The 20,404-nt window shown below is 35.7% G+C and overlaps 1 protein-coding gene across 1 annotated transcript in view; it reads right to left on the minus strand.

Annotated features, from left to right (window-relative positions):
• LOC149805065 (kelch-like protein 13) overlaps positions 1–20,404 on the minus strand; it is a 57,183-nt gene that overhangs the window by 9,116 nt on the left and 27,663 nt on the right. Inside the window, exon 2 of the mRNA XM_089946976.1 lies at positions 2,054–2,283. Within this exon, the coding sequence (XP_089803102.1) occupies positions 2,054–2,252 (199 nt within the window). The 5' untranslated portion in view covers positions 2,253–2,283. The remainder of the gene's footprint in view (positions 1–2,053; positions 2,284–20,404) is intronic.

Consider the following 20,404-nt stretch of genomic DNA (forward strand, 5'->3'; position numbering starts at 1 on the left):
TATGCACAAGTAAAGCCCACTAATTCACTTTTTTTTAAATGTTCGTAGAAGCATGTAGGAAACATTGTACTGGATCAGAAAAATGAAAGAGAGAAAGACAGAACGCCAGTTGTAATCTACACTTGAAAATTACATGCTGTAATAACTCGGACCTTGAAAGCCATCAGTTTTGCTTTTTCTATTTTTCTTATTTATTATACATATTTATTATATACACCTATCGACTTTAATACTGCATTAAATATAGTATAGCTAACACTGTTTTTCTTGTAAATTCATTTCTAAGTTACACAAGTCAAGCTATAAGTGTGTCTTAAAAAATTATAGCATCACTCTGAAATAGTAGCTATCTTAAGATTGGGGACATAGCGTTGGACATGGTACTTGTTTATTAGTTGTTGTGCGATCTTATGATGTCTAGATAGTTCTAAATGAAAACGGTGCTAATTTGACAACCAATTAGGCCACAAAGGAAAATACTACTCTTGCTATTTGTCCTAAATGGAAGGTCAAATTAACATGGGTTTTCACCAGAAAACTTGTGGTTTAAAACGAAATTGATGGCCATTTTGGAACTCTTCTTAATGCATCTTCCTGAATGGACTGTTATACTGATGTGGGTTTTATCCAAAAGACTTTTTATAATGTCTAGTTTTTCCTACATGAAAAAGGTGTAAATCTGATATCCAATATGGCCACCATGGCAGCAATCTTAATCTCATTATTGCTACTCTGCCTAAACGGAAAATCATTTTGACACCAGAAGACTTCTTATAGTATCTAGTAGGTTGTAATAAAAATTATTCTGGCCACCATGGCAGCCATCTTGAAAATCTTGTACTCCCCCTAAATGGATTGTCCTCTTGACATGGGGGCTTTTCACAAAGACATTTCATGATAATTAATTGGTCCTAATGAATATGGTGCACATTTTACAACCAAAACTGTTGCTGTAACGGCAATCTTAAAAGCTTGTTATAGATAATCCTCCTAAATGGATGGTTGTATCAACATGGGGCTTTCACCAAAATACTTCTTAGGACCAACAGGTTCTAAATAAAAATGTAGTCATTCATACAGCCAATATGTCTGTCATGGTGGCCATGTTGAAAATCTTGTTATCGCTCAAGAATATCTGAGATGGCATCAACACATATTGGTGCAGCAAAAAAGATACCTGATCTCTACTTTGATTTCAGGTCATTTGCTGCTGATGTTGTACTAATGTGAAGAAAGTTAATGTATACAATTTAATTTAAGCATTGATATTCAAAGTTGCATTGACCAGTTTTGCTTAAATAATGCTTTGGAGCAATTCATGTTTTGAAACGTTAGTCTTTCACTATGCACATACATTCATGAAAAATGAAGTGGCTAGACTTTAAAAAAAGAAAAAGAAGGTACCATACATCAACACTTTTTCAGGAGACTTAAACATGTAAAGACCCTTTGCATATGGTCTGAGGTCATTTGAGGTAAAAGTAAGTAACACACAACTGGGTGTTCATTCAAATTCACCAGAAATTATTTCAGCAGTAAAAAATGCAAGAATTATGTCTTAATTTACAGTTACTGTAGACACAAACTATTTATAAAACAACTAAATCTGGTTGGTGTGATATCTGAAAGGGTCAAGAGGACTGCCACATTTCAATTTTATAGGATCTTTACCAGATGTTAAAGGAAGTTCCAGCCAGGAGTTGCATTTGTGGCTGAGAGGGCAAGAGACAGAGTTAGAGAATTAAGTATCAGGCATAAAAAGTAATATTAGATTGGTGGGTAAAGAATCAAGTCAGGTATTTACACAGCAGTACGATAGAGGCTCTGGAGTTTGTAGTGTCCAAATCATTAGCCAACAAGCACCAAAAAAGAGTGATTGTGGATGTTTTAAGTGGAATGCAAGCTAAATACAACCTGTCTAGGAAATATTCAACTTCATTTCAGAGGCTTTTTTAAAAAATAGTTTGTTTAAAAGTGCAGCCACAGGGCTGTTATTCTGACAATGGGTGTACACAATTTTAGGACTTTTTATAGCCCCAAATATGGTATGTACCTTCAGCAATCAGAGTTACATCACAGAGAATCTTGTCATTCTTAAGTTTGTTAAGCCCTTGGAGTATTTTCATGCCATGTTCAGGCCTCTCCTCTACACGGAAAATCTCACTACTAGTATTTGGACTGTCTTGTGGAAGATCCGAGTCAGCCATATTATCTTGTCGCCTGCGCTTCACAGGAAGCTCTCCGTTTAGCATTTACCATCACACTTGAACCCTTCAATCAAACCTGGAAAGTAAACAAAAAATGGACATGTACACAATTAAAATCTACAGCCTTCATATTACATCTTATTTTTTTTTCAAGTTGGCTGATATGGAGGTCTTTATTTTCAAAAATATCAGAGATCAGGATATCACATTTGAAAATAAATTGCTTTGGAATAGAATGTTTGGTCATTTTTTGAATATTTCTCTTTACTTTAATGGTCCATAATGGAGGACCTTGCATATCTGGAACACACCACCTGTAGTCAAGGAAATGTTTTACTCTAGCTTTATATCCCTCCTCTTTCACTCTCATCCATTACTCCATGATACAAAAGCACAGACTGAATGAAAGAATTATCTTATGACTTGTTACCTTCTTGTAATACAAGACCTGGGTCTCCCCCCCCCACACACACACAGACTTTCTAAAGGAAATGCTAGGGTCTTGTATTTATTGATATGGTAGCTCCCATCTATCCACTCTGAACTTGGCAGTTTTAGAATGGTTATCAAATATGGTGACCAAATGTATGTGAGGGTATTATATCTGGCTTCCTCTCCTGGGGTCTCTGGGAATGGGTCAATGGTCAAATATATTAAACATGAATGTAACTGACATATTTTCAATTTTTTTGACACATTTTATATCTCCATTTATGGCAGAATAAGGCTACAGGATGTCATGGATTTTGAATGCTATGTCTAGGCTTAGGTACAATTGTGGAAGGTGTTAGAAATAAACAGAGAGGAGCAAGTAAAGCATTTTCAACACTACCATTTCTAATTCAATAATAGATAATTATATATCTGTGTATCCCAAGTTTCAATAAGTAACATGCCCTCTAAACCAAGCCTGCTTGGAAAGTCACGACATGGTCATTTCAGACAGCTGTGTCTTGATATGTGAATTTTTACATCTGCATAATCTGCTGTATCTATGTTTTATTTCTAAGTACTATTAATTTTATTTATTATGCACTCTCCATCCATAATGATCTTTGAGAGCTGAACTGTCAGCATTTTTACTTGGAATGGTAGGAAAGCAGTCCTTTCCTTCTCAAAATGAGAATTAAACTTTGTTTGATATGTTTCTTTTCTTCTGTGGAAAAGTCAAACACACCATGACCATGTGCCTACCTCTTCAATGTCTTGAAATCTATGAAATCCCACAATACCACTTTCAGTCATGTATGCAAACAGCTGCACATCTTAATCATAAGCATCTCGCTTCTCGAGACAAATTACGGTTTTAGATTAGTTCCCCCAAGAACCTTAATTATCTGCATTTCCTGCTATGGATGCAGACAATGAATAGTGTACAGTAATGGAAATATGCTTGTGATTTTTTAAAATTCTGCACGCCAACTTAAAGTTTGTGATATTTTAACAAGTCATCAATAAACAGAACCAGATTTCATGACTCTGATGCTCTTTCATCAAACTTGACAAGTGTGCACAGTGTTAAAAAAATATGATAGCCCCACACTCATCTAATTTTAGATAGGGCCCGTCCTGTATTCAAAGTAAGGTGCCCATCAGGCTTTTCAAAAAAATATATATATATTAATTTCCTGAGGAAACTTTGATCACACAGATGAAATGTGTAAATGTACTTTCAAGGTGTTGACATAACAAATCAGATTACTACTGTCATGTGAAACTGAGATCTGATTTTAATCAAATGGAAGCATTGCTAAAAATACCATTTTGTACTCCCAAACAACCTGACACGGTCGTCTTTCAATAAAACACAATTTTCTATAATCTTTTTTTTTAAATAAAAAATCAGTATGTGCCAGTTACATGTAGTATATATAAACAGTAAACAGTAATGACTGGAGCAGATATAAAACTATCCCTTGGGCAGTTTTAAATAGTGGAAAAGAGATCAGGTATAAACCTCTGTTTCACATATTAATTGGCTAACAATAGCTAGCGAGAGGTGTCTGAAGGTTGCAGTTAGTGAGCCCATTGTGCAAATTTGCATAGGTAGGATCAGAAGTGGAACAACCCATTATAAGTAAATCAAACAGTGATAGATGTATGTACAAGAATAAAAGTTATTTCATATTAATCTCTTGAATGAGAATATTTAAGCTGCTATGTATTATAATTTTGACAAGTTTGTGAACAGCAGCAATGTTTCTTTGAAGTCAGACTGTACTGCATATATAAAATGCAAAGCATGATCATTTCAGCTGTTGGAAAAGTGTTCAAGTGTAATTCATTTTTATTGAATTTGCATTCAAATTGTAGCTGTTGCAACATTAAAAAGGGGAATTTTTTTTCGCTGCATTCTTTTAGCGCTGGTTTCAATACAAAAAATTAACCAATCTTCCAGGTCCAATATGCATGAAATTCAAAACAACAAAAAAAAAGGGGGGGGGGGTTTACATGTAGCGGTCAGCCATTCAATTTTACATATGCAGGCTAGAACATGTTTAAAGATGAAATGGAGGGAGGGGACTAGTGCCCCCACCCTCTTGCCCCAATGTGTGAGCACCCATCGGACATACCATTTCTCTGTGACACACCTTTTTTCCCCCCAGAACAAGCCCTCTTTTCATATTCTTGTCAGATGTGGCTGAACTGCAAAATAGCTCAAGGTCAGACTTGAGTACACTGGCATAAAGCCAGTGAGACCAATTAACAGTTAATCCTTATAATGCATTTGTCATGTGAAAAAGACTGCCCCTCTGACATACTTCACAGAAACCATGTTCTACAGTGTGTATATGTAAGCATAAGCAATTGATTGTCAAATAAATGATAGATGTTCAATAGGTTGAGTTCTTTGATGTCAATATTCCTCTGGCTCAAAATAAACTTGCCCATGAATGGTTTGAACTAGATAACTTCCATTTGCCATTTGTAGTGATCTGTAGAAGACATAATTATGATTCCAAATTGTCTTTCTAGGTAAACAGAACATTCTGATCTGATCCATTTCTTTCATCTGCATCCAATTTGATGGCAAAACAGTAAATACTAGTTTGATTAGCTACATATGCAAAGGGTAGATACATAACCAAGTGGACTGATGACCCATGGACAATGTAGATGAACCCAACTTATGTTAAGAACTTTTACACACTAAGGTTCATAACAAATATCTGAATGTTGTACTTAACTAAATGGGTGTCCTATGGTTGGATAAAGTGATATCTAGAAACTAAGTATAGAAACTTAGAAAGATTCAATAATCCTCACCTCTGCAGCAATAATATTCAGTGTGCATTTCTAACCATCATATAATATTGTACAGGGTTCTCTGGGAATGATAAAAGTCATAAAAAAGAATATTGTATTTTAGATGCGCAAAAACCCAATAGCAGAGTCAGTGTATGCAATGTTTTTTCTTGTCTGAGAACTTGTTAGTTTTGATTTCACAAAAATAAGTATCAACTGTATAGTATCAGGGTTATCAATACAAGTCTGAGTGACTGTAATGGGATTAGACTTCAGTGAACAAGAAAATTAAAATGATTTATCAGCACATTATCTTATCCTGATTCTAACGGATTACACATCCTCTTAAACCTCATTTTGAAAATCACAATTTAGCCAAGTACTTTAAATCCTTGTGCTTTGTCTGGAATACTTGCGTTTTATTGTATACAGTGTTTAGAAATAGAATTTTATGCTGGTAACTAAGGTACAGATCGCACAACAATCAGCAATGAACTAAATTTGGTAAAACTACATCAGTATCAAATTTGAGGATAGTTCCATTAAAGATTAGTAAGATGTTCATATAAATATGCTGATGTACACAAAGGAACCTCTTATGACAAATGAAGAGGCTCACTGGACAAACAAAAACTGTTAGTTTTAAAAATTATTAACCTATATATATATATATATATATATACACAGAGGTCTCACTAGGATTTTAAAACTAAGAGTCCACGACTCCCATTTTGGTAAAAATAGGAGTCCCACCATCAAAAGTTGCAGTCCCTTCTTTCCTATAGAATCAACAGACATGAGTGCATCTATTTTTAGATGGAGAAGTTTGAGTAATGTAATCACTCACTTTAATATAGCTTCATTGCAACAGTCCATTGACAGGATTGCAAATTTATTAATTATTTATTTGTCTACGTCCTTGTAGTAAATTTAGGCAATGGTTAAATAGTATCTGATTTGCTGTGTTTTTTTCCCATATTTTTGCAAATACATGTAAAGTCGGAAAACAGCTTAGACCTTAAAGAGCATCTCGCGAATTCCACAACACAGCATTGTCCCATACGTTTCTGACCTACATAATTTGCAGCTTAAAGTTAAATCTTTAATAAAATAATACCTTGGCTTTGCTTTCAATGATTTGTATATTTTTCTGAAAATATTTGCCCGATGATTTACGAAAACAGACAATCTAATAAACTGGTACATCCCAGACTTAGCGAAGTCTGTCATTATTTCCCATTATGCCTACTGGTTCACGTACAGTTTCAAACTAATTTTATGACGAAAGTGTACAAAAAGCAGTTAATACATATCCATTTTACCGATTCTGATCTTAAAACACATGTTTGTATGCTTTATCATCAAAGGATATCATGCAGGAAATTGATAGTTGCTACCTTACTCAGAAAAGGGTTAATGGTCAATCAGCTATCAAAACATATGCTTGTGAATGGGCAAGAATTTGTTTGTCAACGTAATTGATATAAAAACTAGGTCTATCTACTGATCTATTGATGAATACATTTTGCTACAACACTAGAACTAACCGGGCTAAGACGAGGGGTATTTAAAAAAAGTATGGTCAGTCAATGTACCTCTTAAACAGCTCTTGTTCGTCCATCAGTGATAATGAATTTTGTCAATCCAAGTAAGGACTTATTCCAAACATTAAGCTAGGCATCACACACTTTATTACATGTAGCTAGTGTCCTATCCGAACTATCAATTCTAGCAACTTTAGTACTCCTGAATCTCGTTACAATCTTCGTAAGTTTGCTGTTTAACCCCAAAATACTATCAAAATTTATGAATGGCGTTTTGTCTAAGTCTCAACATGTCTTGATTCTTGTGCACTATTTATTCCGATACATTCGGAAATGAACACAATAACGAAAGCTAAAGTTGTTTACTTGATGTACTTTTATAAATGACCACATGTACATCTCTGGGTCTTTCTGACACTGAATTCAATCACTGTAAATGTCAGTACATTTCCCCATATGGCTGCCAGTCAAAGCCTTTGAACTTGCCACCCAGTTATTGCATCATGTTCTTTTTGATGTACTCTTATAATTGCAACATGTATATACATCAAGGGGTCTTTCAGTCACTGAATTCTGTCATTGTAAATATCAGCACAGCTAACTGATCAACACATTTTCCCACAAAGCAGGTGGCTGAAGCAGGACTGGCAAGTCTTTGAATTTTGACGCACACCTATTACATGCATACGGAGGACTCCCGCCTCAGTGATTTTCTGCGTCCCAGATAAAAAATTGGTGTCCAAATACACGTAATTAAGTATTTCCGAGATCTCTGATATATATATATATATATATATATATATATATATATATATGTGTGTATATATATGTGTGTGTGTGTGTGTGTGTATGTGTGTATATATATATATATATATATCAGGGTAGAAGTGTGGTAGGGTCAGAAAAAGTTTCAAAAAAGACACTATCCCTATAAATGGGACAAATTCAATGACACAGATGAAAGCACACATATTTCCGCAGTATTTATTTTCCCTAAGTTATATCATGTTTTCATCACAACCAAATTAACAACTTAAGTCCAGAATACCAAAATCCTGCTGCGCTGATAGTTATGAGGTTGTTGTTGTTGTTGTAAGGTTTAACGCCATTTTTCAGCACACGATAGGCTATACATGGCGGCCAGTATTAATGGTGGAGGAAGAACCCGGGAAAACCCCGGAAAGAACTGAGTACACTGTGACAGCCTGTTTCTCAACACACTCTTGATCCTGTTCATGATTGAAATGCACTTTTCAGTCTGAAAACAAATTGAACACAAGTTTATTAATGGGGGTAAGAAAAGACACAAAATTATATAATTCCTAATTAAAACAACTATCAAGGGTCAAGATGGTGATGTTTTTTTTAAAACAAAGTAAAAATGAAAGAATAACTAATACAACACATATTCCTTTCCATTTATTTATATGTAAATTTAAGAATTGTTCATTGAATATCAAAATTAGATTATTCAAATCTTATTGCTGTATTATGTATTGTGCTCCTCTGTGTACAAATTTTTAGTAAATACATAAAAAGAAAACTAGTTATTGGTTATAATAATCGTCTTCGTTTTCTATTAGGTCTTCCTAGATGGAACAGTGCCTCCAACATGTTTGTCAATTATAATGTATTCAGTTTTGATGAAGTAATGAGAAAGTATGTATTCTTAATGACGACAAGAATTATCTAGTAGTAAGAACTGTATATTGAAATCTCTTTGGAACTATTACCTTCATTTAAATTCTCATATTATTAACAGATGGAACAAATTACTCTTTAAATGTGCCACTTAATTTCATTCTTAACAATGCAGTGTAGATGTATCTGTATACTTGTACATATGATATAGATGTTCTTTTATGTTTACAATGTTTTTAATTTATATCTATATTTTAATTTAGATGTATGGACTACATAGTCTGAAAAAAAGAATTCTTATCTTATTTATTTGTTGTGTGCAGAGCCTGTAGTCCACTGGGGAACTTTGTCAGTGTACAGTTGTTCACCTGTGTGACATGGTTTGTGGAGCTCCACAGCTACAGGAAGAGTCGATGGCCTAGTCCCATCAGAAAAGGTTGACTGCACAACAACCCTGTCCTGTCCCAAAACGGTTCAGTGTCGTCCACAGATGTCGTGGAAGGTTGAAGCCAGGATGGCAGACAGATGGCTCAGCTATGAGGGAGTGGTTTACAACATTTGTTGAAGACCAATCAACATTCCATGCCGAAATAATTGTCATGTCCTCCAGCAATGGACCTAACCAGGTTGGAGGTCTTAAAAGCCAAGCGGACTGCTGGAAGCGAAGCAATGTCCATGAACAGTGGAAGTTTCTCAGTAGCATAAACCTTAGCCAGCAGTTTTGTGGCTTCCTTTCCATTAAGAACTTAATTACATATCCATTTAATCTAATTTTGGCATTTGATACAGCTGTTCAATCCCTATTTCTGTGTCACACACCCAGATTTGAACTACCTAGTGCCTACTTTGATGTCCATGCGTTCATATTTTTAGATGCAGTGAATTTAACTTGTATAAATTCCAGTTTGCTTGAATTTTATTATACAGTAAAGCTAAAATCATATAGATAACATAAAAAATGCTGTATGTAAAAAATACAAAACCACTTTCATGTTTTGTACTGAGTTGGGAGAAAAACTCGTTTCACATGGCTTACAAAAAAGGTCTCAGCCTGACGTATCATTATGCTATGTCAAACTCATTCTTTCCACCAACTCAGAACAAAATACACAGGCAGTTGTGTTTGTATGTGTGTATAAATTGTTTGTTCAAATTCTGACCATACATTTTAAGGATCTTAAGTTTTATATTTTTATCTTGCCACACACATTTAAACACAGAACTAGTTGCATTTTGTTGGAGATATATTTCTGTTACAAGAATAATCACAAACATTTTCTTCACTGGTTTTTAAACAGGTAAAATTTAAAGACAAAAAGTTACTAATTTTTGACTTTGATGGGCAGATAAAAGGGAATTCCTATCCACTCAAGATTTTATATTTTTGTTGACAAAACATTTTTGTTGTTACTCAGAGTACACTATGAAAATGAAAGAAAACCAATTTTTCTTGCACAAAATGTTTCTTTGATAATATTCACCCGCTCATACCTTAGGAGTCCTGCTACTATCAACTCGCAAATCCAGCCCTCACGGCTACAATTTGTATATATGGGAGCTAGTATTCTTTGGTGCATGCAGGGCAGCCAGACACTGTAATCTCCCCTTGATATAAGGGTTGAAGCCAAATCCCTAGTGTACCCATTTTACTATCTGAGCTGAATGCATGCTCCCCAGTAGGATGTAACTGCTGGGAGAGTGTATCCTCATTATGATTGGGCATGTATTATTGAAGAAACATGTTTTACCAGAAAAATTGCTTTCTTCTAAGAAAATGGTACCTGTATCATAATACCTTAGGAGAATAGGTAAGAGGTGGCAGGAGTTACATCCCCTTACCAAAAAGAGACCATGGTAGATATTAGAACCCAGTTGGAGCAGAACCTCTGTATGATAGGAAATGTGCCACATCAGCCCAATGTGCTTGTGTCAAACCATCAGCTACAGCGACTGTACCTCCACAGGAACACCTGATGTATGCCATGTAAGTTTCTCCCATTTCCTAAGATGGTATATCATATGCATAGACTGGTATTATTTGTTCAAAGGAGCAAAGTTTCTCCCTCCATTGCGACAACAGTATCATCTGTAATGGCCTAATAATTAGGTGACTGAGGACAATGAGGTCTACTGCTGCATTATAACTGGGTAATATATCAGAAGAAGGAACTCGTGGACAATACGCAATTTTCAATCATGTAATTTTACTCTTCACATGTGCTGGAATATAACGACAATAACCACAACAAACAACAAGTGTCCCTAGAAGGGACTGATACTCAGTGATATCTCCCTCGCAATGGAATTCAAGATTTTAAAATTAACTGATATGGTGGACATAAAAGATGTCAGACTGGCACCATTTTCACTTATAATCAAGTACACACACTCCCTAAAACCTGACCATCCATTCACAGGGAGTATGGACAGCAAGATTTTCAAGATAACCATCATGGAAGTCAAAATGGATGGGCACCATTTATTTTCTTTTAGGTCCAACTAGGTATCCTAAGGTACCTACTGGTGAAAACCCCATGTTGATATAGCCATTCATTCAGAATAAGATACTTTCAAGATGGCCACATGGTGGCCATACTGAAGATCAGTTTGGGTCATTTTCAGTTAAGAATAACCAGACACCATAAGAACTTTCTGATGAAAACTCCATGTTCAAATGACTTTCCATATGGGCTGAGAAGCAAAAGCAAGATTGGTGACCTTACTGGGCATCAGATCAGCACCATTTTAATTTAGGCTTGTGGTTTTAATGCCATTTTTCTGCACATGATAGGCTGCCAGAATATCTGGTGGAGGAAGAACTACTGACACATGAAGATACTGACAAGTTTTCTCACATGAGCACATTGGCAGAGACTCGAACACAGTAGACAGAGGTAAAATGTCAGTGATCTGTAAAAGTGAGCACCTTAGACCACTCTGTCACAAAGGGCCCTTTCTGTTTTGGAGGGGTAACAACAATAAGATTTTCAAGATGACCTCATAAATAGGAGATTAGGACAATTAGGTATGCTGCAGCATTGAGTAACCTCAAAAGGTAAAGGAATTATCTGGCTGAGACCATTTCATCTCAGAACTACAGCCCCACTTGAACTGATCCATAATGAGGAGGGTTTTGATATTCTTTGGGCCTCAATGTTTCTGTTTACTGTTGGGGTCTCTCTGTCGAACATTTATGTATACGTTTTGTCAAGTTGACCATTCATGTATGTGTTGTGTAGAATCTCCTGTTAAAATATAATGAAAGGTATTGATGTGAATCGAAAAGTCTATTGACACTAGGGTTCTGCAACTGTCTCTGACAGCAATCCAATAGGTCAGCTACACAACCAGACTGAATAAATCATTACATGACTTTTACACTACTTCCATGGTCTTTGCATCCCGCATCACCATTAGTGCATGGGTTTGACTGTTGTCACCTGAAATAAATGCATTATAAAATGTAAAATGTCTACTTGACTGACATATACAGTCTCTCTCTCTCATTTTTTAAATAGAAATATCAGGTATTAAGCAAATCTATATTATTTTCAAATAATAGTTTTGCAAGGAACTTTAGTTAATGACATTTTAATACTAAAACCCTATGATCGTACTTTGCAAATGTAAGATAACTGACGTATAATGCGACCATCGATTTCATGGCATTCAGGAATTAAATGCGACCCCCCCCAATGGCTAACTTCACGAAGTACATTGCCGTCAAAAAATTTTTTTTGTACTTTACACTCTTTGCTTGTAGTGAATTGCTTCTTAAATCCCAAGAATGATCACTGAATGCTGTAGATTTTTTCTCCACAAGCAAACTAGGAAATCCATTCCCACCAATGAAACTTGCACGAGTCAACACCTGGCATTAATGTACTGTATATATAAGCATTAATTACCATCATTAAATTAAAAGAAGGAATGAAGAAACATACAGAGCATATCTGCCCCCCAAAAAATTAATTCAGAATAAATATGTTGTTTAGTACGCAGTGTTATATGCATATGAGTTAACAATAAAGAAATAAGGTGGGATATAAAATGTGGGAAATAGTTATCCAATGTATGGTAGATTGAGACCACATTTGAGCGGTTAACATAAATTCACACCCATTTTAGGCATTGTTAGTTATAACAAAAAGGGGCAATGTTTACTTGTCAATCAATTGCTAGTGCTTTCACTCACTGTAGAACAGGCAGTTTCTTTGAAGTATGTCAAAGAGGCTTGAGTCTAACCTTTAGCTATTGTGCAGTCTGGGCACAGCTGACCATAATATGAAATGGGGGCATGGGGGTGGGGGGTGGGGGAATAACGCGCTCCACAGGGAGAAATGGCATGTCCTATGAGAATTTCACGTGTATTGGATCCAAAAAATCAGTGACTATTTGGTGAAAATGATGCTTAAATATGCCACAAACAACTTCCCGATGGCAGGTCCCAATCTGCTTGTATTCGGATTCAGTCTCCCAACTTGGTTTTTGGAAAGATTTATTTTTTGCACATACACTAGCATGACTATACAATATTAACTAAATTTATTCACAGACTATTTGAATTCTTTGGAAATCTTTCTGTACATTTGAAACTTCAACACAAGGGATATTTTTCACTGGAACATATTCAGATTTCTTGGAACTATTGGAATTGAAAGGACTTTTAGGAAATAGGAATTCATTCACCATGCTATAAGTTAATTCTTTCACTCCTGTATTTTGAGAAATTATTTTGAATTATACAAAACTTGCTTGTTTTGTAATTTCTTGTTGCGTAGTTTAAGTCCCTGGAGTCGTAACACGGGATTGATGGTAAAAAAGTAAAAGATCAATGAGCAAAATTAACATATATTACTTACCCTGCCTGGATTCATGTTTGGTGACCCACTCCTTCTTCAAAATATCACAACTAGTTGTAAATGAATTGATGACTTGTGCCTTGATACATATATCACAGAACATCTGCTTTAACTTTGTATATCTCAGCCACGGATGCCCAAGTTGAAATTTTTGGGAACTTTTGACCCATTCATCATGATGTGGTGTTGCACTTGAAGCATTACTACAATCACTACATGTAGATGATGTTGGACTGTCCGGTATAACATCAGGTTCATTGACTGTGTTGTCTGATGAATTTGCACTAAATCCAAATGCTGTTATTTTTGTTAACTTACTCTTAGGATGAGACAATAAACATGCAATGGTAAACTTTTGTTTACCCATGATAAAGTTGCACTGTTGACAGTATATAATTCTGATTGTCATTTTATTCCATTTGCTTTTGTATATATACACAGCAATCAGTACATGTACTTAAAAAATTATCAGGTTTCTCTGAAGTTTCAGCAAAACTATTTTATTGGTACATTTAAATAAACAACAGAAGGATTAGCCTTCATTCAATTAATTGTAGCTGTTTCTGTTTGCGTTTTCAGAGGCCAGTTGATTGTAGGTATAGTCCAGTTCCATGACTTAGTGAACAGCAAACAGTACTCAGGCCAGATGTCAACATAAGCGGATTATAATGTAACAATGCACTGTAAAGATGGGTTTGTCAATACGAACAAAGGATTTGTTTATGTAACAGAGATTCCAGTGCATTGTGTATCCAAGTCTGTGGCTTCCTCTCGTGGTCCCTTTGAATGTCTCCACTCCAAATCTATGACTGCATGTATATATATAATAATGATTAGTATATATAATGTACTAAGCACTTCAAGTACTGGGCAAAACAGACTCAATTAGAATTTTGTTGAACACAGCTTTAACAATTCTGCAGTCATACCATTATGATGTCTGCAGTGTGACAGTTTATAGTTATGTCTAGCACTGGGGCATTATGCCGCAGACATGTAGCATGATGTTCCACCCAGTAACATTATCCTGACACCAGGCCAACCAGTCCTATAGTCTGACTATACATCCCTGTTTGTTTGTATCCCCCTACCGATTTCAATAAAGAAAACTTTTAATGTGATAAAAAGTGCACAGAACTAAGTCAATCAAATCACTGATTTATAATTTCTAACCTGACTGTGACCAGAATGGCACTAATGCTGGCATCCCTTGCACCCTTTCCTGCTTAACGGACTTTCCATACTAACGCAGCACCTTATTGTGTACACTATAGGCAAGTTTATTTCCATCAGACAACATAATGACGTAGTTCATTCTGTTTGGCAACCATTACGTTGAGAGTTTGGAATTATATCTCTTTGCAAACATGAACATAAAAATTAAACCGCTTGTTACATCCATGGGAAAAGCAAATTTGTTGCTGTCATTATTTTCTTTTGCTTGATTCGACATTGTAAATATCGGAAAGCAAACGACTTATGTATGTACATCTGTAGTTGTAACACACCCATTTGCTGAAAATGGACTTGTCCAGGAACTGGAAATGGATCCAAGCATGTCTGTGTATTACATTGAAATCTTCCGTTAAGCATGAAACATGCAGACGATCACAGTATTAGGGCCATTCTACTCACAGTCAGGTTAGAAACTATAAATCAATGAATGAATTGACTAAGTTCCTTGCACTTTTTATCACATTAAAGGTTTCCATTATTTAAACTGGTAGGGGGGTATAAACAAACAGGTTTGTATTGTCAGACTATAACACTGTCTTAATGCCAAGCACCTTGTGAGGCAGCTGTTAGTACCATTTTTATGTGTCTTTGGCATAACTCGGACGGGTTCAAACCCATGACCTCCTGCATCCAAGACAGATGCTTTTACCACTAGGTCACCAATAGCAGTCCCAGGAACAAGTGTGTGGCTCCACCACTTTCACAGGAAAATTGTGGCAATGAAATCCAAACAACAAATGATAAAGTTTAGAAAAAGTTTTAATATACGGAAAATCTTTATCTTTGGCCATTAAGAAACATTAAACAAGAAATAATAATTATCAACTATTAAAATATGATGGAGACTTCAAGCAGAGAGTATCATTAAAGATTCTGTTCTTGGACTTTCCACCATAACACAAATATTCACAATTCAATTCCAAATTTCAAACAAGTCACTGGACATGTCTTTGGACGGAAGATAAAAGTCTAGTATAAAACCACCTGCAATGGCTGTCAGAATAAAAAAAGGAATTGCTTGCTTGTCCTTTTTACAGGAAGTTTAAACTTTGTACACACAATATCAAGTTTAATAATAAGAAGCACAAGAAGTTGTAAAGTGAATCATGTTGTACTAGTAAACGTACTAGTAACAATACTACATGGTTAATTCCCAAATGTATGCATTAACAATACCCTATTTCCCACCACTGATTCTGTGATCTCAAAAACCTGATGTAGCAACAATACTACATAGCTCTCCACCAAACCCATGTAGTAACAATACCCTATTTCTAGGCATTGATTTTTCTTCAAAATCTGATGTAGTAACAATACTACATAGCCTTCCACCAAACCCATGTAGTAACAATACCCTATTTCTAGGCACTGATTTGTTTTCTTCAAATTCTGATGTAGTGCCCATACTACATAGCTCTCCAGCAAACCCATGTAGTAATAGTACCCTATTTCTAGGCACTGATTTTGTGGTCTCCAAAGCCTGATGTAGTAACAATACCACATAGCTCTCCACCAAACGCATGTAGTAACAATACCCTATTTCTAGGCACTGATTTGTTTTCTTCAAAATCTGATGAAGTAACAATACTACATAGCCTTCCACCAAACCCATGTAGTAACAATACCTTATTTCTAGACATTGATTTGTTTTCTTCAAATTCTGATGTAGTGCCCATACTACATAGCTCTCCAGCAAACCCATGTAGTAATAGTACCCTATTTCTGGGCACTGATTTTGTGGTCTCCAAAGCCTGATGTAGTAACAATACCACATAGCTCTCCACCAAACGCATGTAGTAACAATACCCTATTTCTAGGCACTGATTTGTTTTCTTCAAAATCTGATGAAGTAACAATACTACATAGCCTTCCACCTAACCCATGTAGAACAATACCCTATTTCTAGGCACTGATTTGTTTTCTTCAAATTCTGATGTAGTGCCCATACTACATAGCTCTCCAGCAAACCCATGCAGTAATAGTACCCTATTTCTATGCACTGATTTTGTGATCTCCAAAGCCTGATGTAGTAACAATACTACATAGCTCTCCCCCAAACCCATGTGGTAACAATACCCTATTTCTAGGGCACTGGTTTTGTGATTTCCAAGCCAGATGTAGTAACAATACTACATAGCTCTCCCTCAAACCCATTTAGTAACAATACCCAATTTCTAGGCACTGATTTGTTTTCTTCAAAATCTGATGTAGTAACAATACTACATAGCCTTCCCCCAAACACATGTAGTAACAATACCCTACTTCTAGGCACTGATTTGTTTTCTTCAAAATCTGATGTAGTAACAATACTACAAAGCCTTCCCCCAAACCCATGTAGTAACAATACCCTATTTCTAGAGCAATGGTTTTGTGATTTCCAAGCCAGATGTAGTAACATACTACATAGCTCTCCCTCAAATCCATTTAGTAACAATACCCTATTTCTAGGGCACTGGTTTTGTGATTTCCAAGCCAGATGTAGTAACAATACTACATAGCTACCCCACCCCAAACATATGTAGTAACAATACCCTATTTCTAGGGCACTGATTTTGTGATTTCCAAACCTGATGTAGTAACAATACTACATAGCTCTTCAGCAAACGCATGTAGTAACAATACCCTATTTCTAGGGCACTGGTTTTGTGATTTCCAAACCTGATGTAGTAACAATACTACATTGCTCTCTGATGACATAATATTACTTGCAAATGTAGCATTTATACACTGTTATACTTGAAATCCATTTGTAAAAATGTTGTTCCTATGAGACTGCATTGTTCTGAAGCTGTCATCAACTAGCCTGGCTTAATAGTATGGCCAGTAGATTGTTGAAGGTGCTATTTATAGAACTTTGAAGATATTCAGTATATTGAAGTACTTGTACACAACATTTTAATCATCATGAAATACAGATATTTTCAACAGTAATGTAATGCACAATTTCTTTCTCATGTAATAGAATTAAAATGTCACTAGCATCTCATGCTGTTATTTCTGGTAGTTCTTCCATATAAGGCAGATATTTGGGTAATTCTTTCCTTAGGAGGCTGTTAGTTTCATATAGATTCTGTTCTGCTCTTCCATCGATCTCTTTTCAACATATAGCCTACGCATAGAGTCATTGTCTCCACTAATACAGAATTCTGCCCTCATCAGTTTTCTGAAAAGATAAAATAGTTTATTTGAAAACATTGCAGACACTAGCATGGAAATTTTGTTAATGCTATTTTGATCCACCATGCACATAGCATACAATATGACCTTTAAAGCATTATATGGTTATAGGGTGCTCTCAACAGCTTCCAGGAGCTTACCCAAAGGCATCACTGGAGAATGGGAAGACCCAAGTGTGTAGTTATGAAGCCTATTACGTATGCCATCTTTCAGATCTCCACCTGCATTTCTTAAGAACCTACATTATGTATGTATGTAACAGCATACATATAGATAGATGGACAGGCTGGATCGTAAATGTGTGTGTGTGATTTGGATTTTTAAAGTAGCTTTAACCATTTTTCAGTCATATCACTACAATGCCCACAGTGTGGCAGTTTATATAGATGTTGGGGCATGATGTCCCACCCAGTCACATTATCCTGACACCAGATCAAGCAGTCTTAACACTAACCTCTTAATGTCTTGGCAGGATCATATAACATCTGCCTTTACAAAAAGCAGAATAATACATTTATTATGAAAACTGAATATAAACTTCTAAATATTTTGCAATATTTAGTAGTGAGAATATTTTCAAGATGGCCTTGATTGATTTAATATTAAATTATTTGATTTACCCAGTTTACATTCAGTATCTGTTAGACCAGAAGTTGAAAGATTGTGTCAAGTTCCTGACTATTTTGTAGTAATGATAAACATTAAACTGCATGCAATTGCAAAACAACATTTGATATTAAGGCCAACAGACTTCAGATTTCACATGGACAGTAATGTCCATACTCTCATGATGAACATTATATGTGAGAGTTAAGAGTCGTTGCAGTGATGATTTATCACATAATCTGCATATGAACTATGGCAATTACACAACAAATCAAGTTAATTAAATCATGGTTTAAGAAAATTTCCTAACCTGTTTTAACTTCAGGTGATGGAAACTTTGATTCCACATGTCCAAAAATGTTGACCGACTAACTGCATGGATCATTTGTTTTTTCATGCAGATTCTGCTCGTATATTGTTAATTTTTTAGATTTGTAAGGCAGCATCATATCACCATTAACTGTCATTCTGTCAGCATGGTGGTATGCATAATCCTGAAGCCAAAATATTGCATGTTCTCTTCTTTATCCTTTACCACTCTCTTTTCTGTATCCAGCTGAAATTGTGCCACCCTTAGATTTCTTTATGTATTTGTAATAGAAATGTTTGTCAATCCTATACAAACATCTGAAGCAAATCCACAAACACGCTTTCCATCAAACGCTCTGGTGGTCTAGTGGTTAGAGCATCTGCCTCATATACGGGAGGTCGTGGGTTCGATCCCCGGTCGAGTCATACCAAAGACTTACAAATATGGTACAGTACTAACATCTGCCTTGCTTGGCGATCAGCATAAAGATGTTGGTGTTGCGACTGGTCAGCCTGCATGCCAGGTTACTGTGACTGGGTGGGGACATCATGCAACATATCTGCGGCATGATGCCCCAGTGCTAAACATCACTATAAACTGTCAATCTCCAGACATCATAGCAATATGACTGAAAAAGTGTTAAAGCTATGTTAAAAATCCAAATCACACATACATACACACACACACGTTTTCCACCATCAGTAAAATAAGAAACATTCATTTTTTGTCCTTCCCATCAGCTATTTTGTCAAAAGAAGCACTCAGCTCTGCTTTCAAAACAATTGTTCAGTATCAATATCTTGCTTGTTTGATATCAGTTTCTGTTATCATTTTTAGACAGTAATTCACACATTGTTTTGCTTTCTGTAAGCATGTTGTTACATCTTGCATAGCTTTTCCCAGCAGCTTGGAGTTACTGTAAGTTCTTAATTGTTTGATCTCATTCGATTTGCATGTATCATCAAAGATGCAATTGTATATGCTTAAATCACAGATTTATAAGCTTAAATCGTAGGCTTTAGAGTTAAATTGTGTTATAAAATGTATAAGTTTAAATTTGTTTTTTGTTCTTTTATTTTACTTCATATTTTGGTACAAGAAAATAAATATCAGTAAAACACACTTTACAGCTATAATGATTCAACAATGAACATTTTATCTTCAAAATACAAGAAAATTAGAATTGTTTCGGCATTTTTAAATGACACTAAAACCCTGAGCATCACCACATGCCCTATATTCCAGCTGCAAATAATGTCATAACTAATTAACAAACATATTCCTTGCTAAAATGCAATTCTGGATAAAGTGCATACATTTGTTGTTGGGTTTAATGCCATTTTTCAGCACATGAAAGGCTATACATGGCGGCCAGTATTAATGGTGGAGGAAGAACCCGGAAAAACCCTGGTAAGAACCACAGACCCACAAGAAGCTACTGGCAAGCTTTCACACATACCCACATTAGCCAAATCCAAGACTCGAACCCACACAGACAGGGGTGAGATGGCAGTGATCCGTAACAGAGAGCGCTTACGACCACTTGGCAACTTGCATACATTTGATGTCACATGA

This window comes from Sinohyriopsis cumingii, chromosome 2, assembly GCF_028554795.1.
Source record: "Sinohyriopsis cumingii isolate HCF-2022 chromosome 2, ASM2855479v2, whole genome shotgun sequence".
NCBI classification, from domain to species: domain Eukaryota; kingdom Metazoa; phylum Mollusca; class Bivalvia; order Unionida; family Unionidae; genus Sinohyriopsis; species Sinohyriopsis cumingii.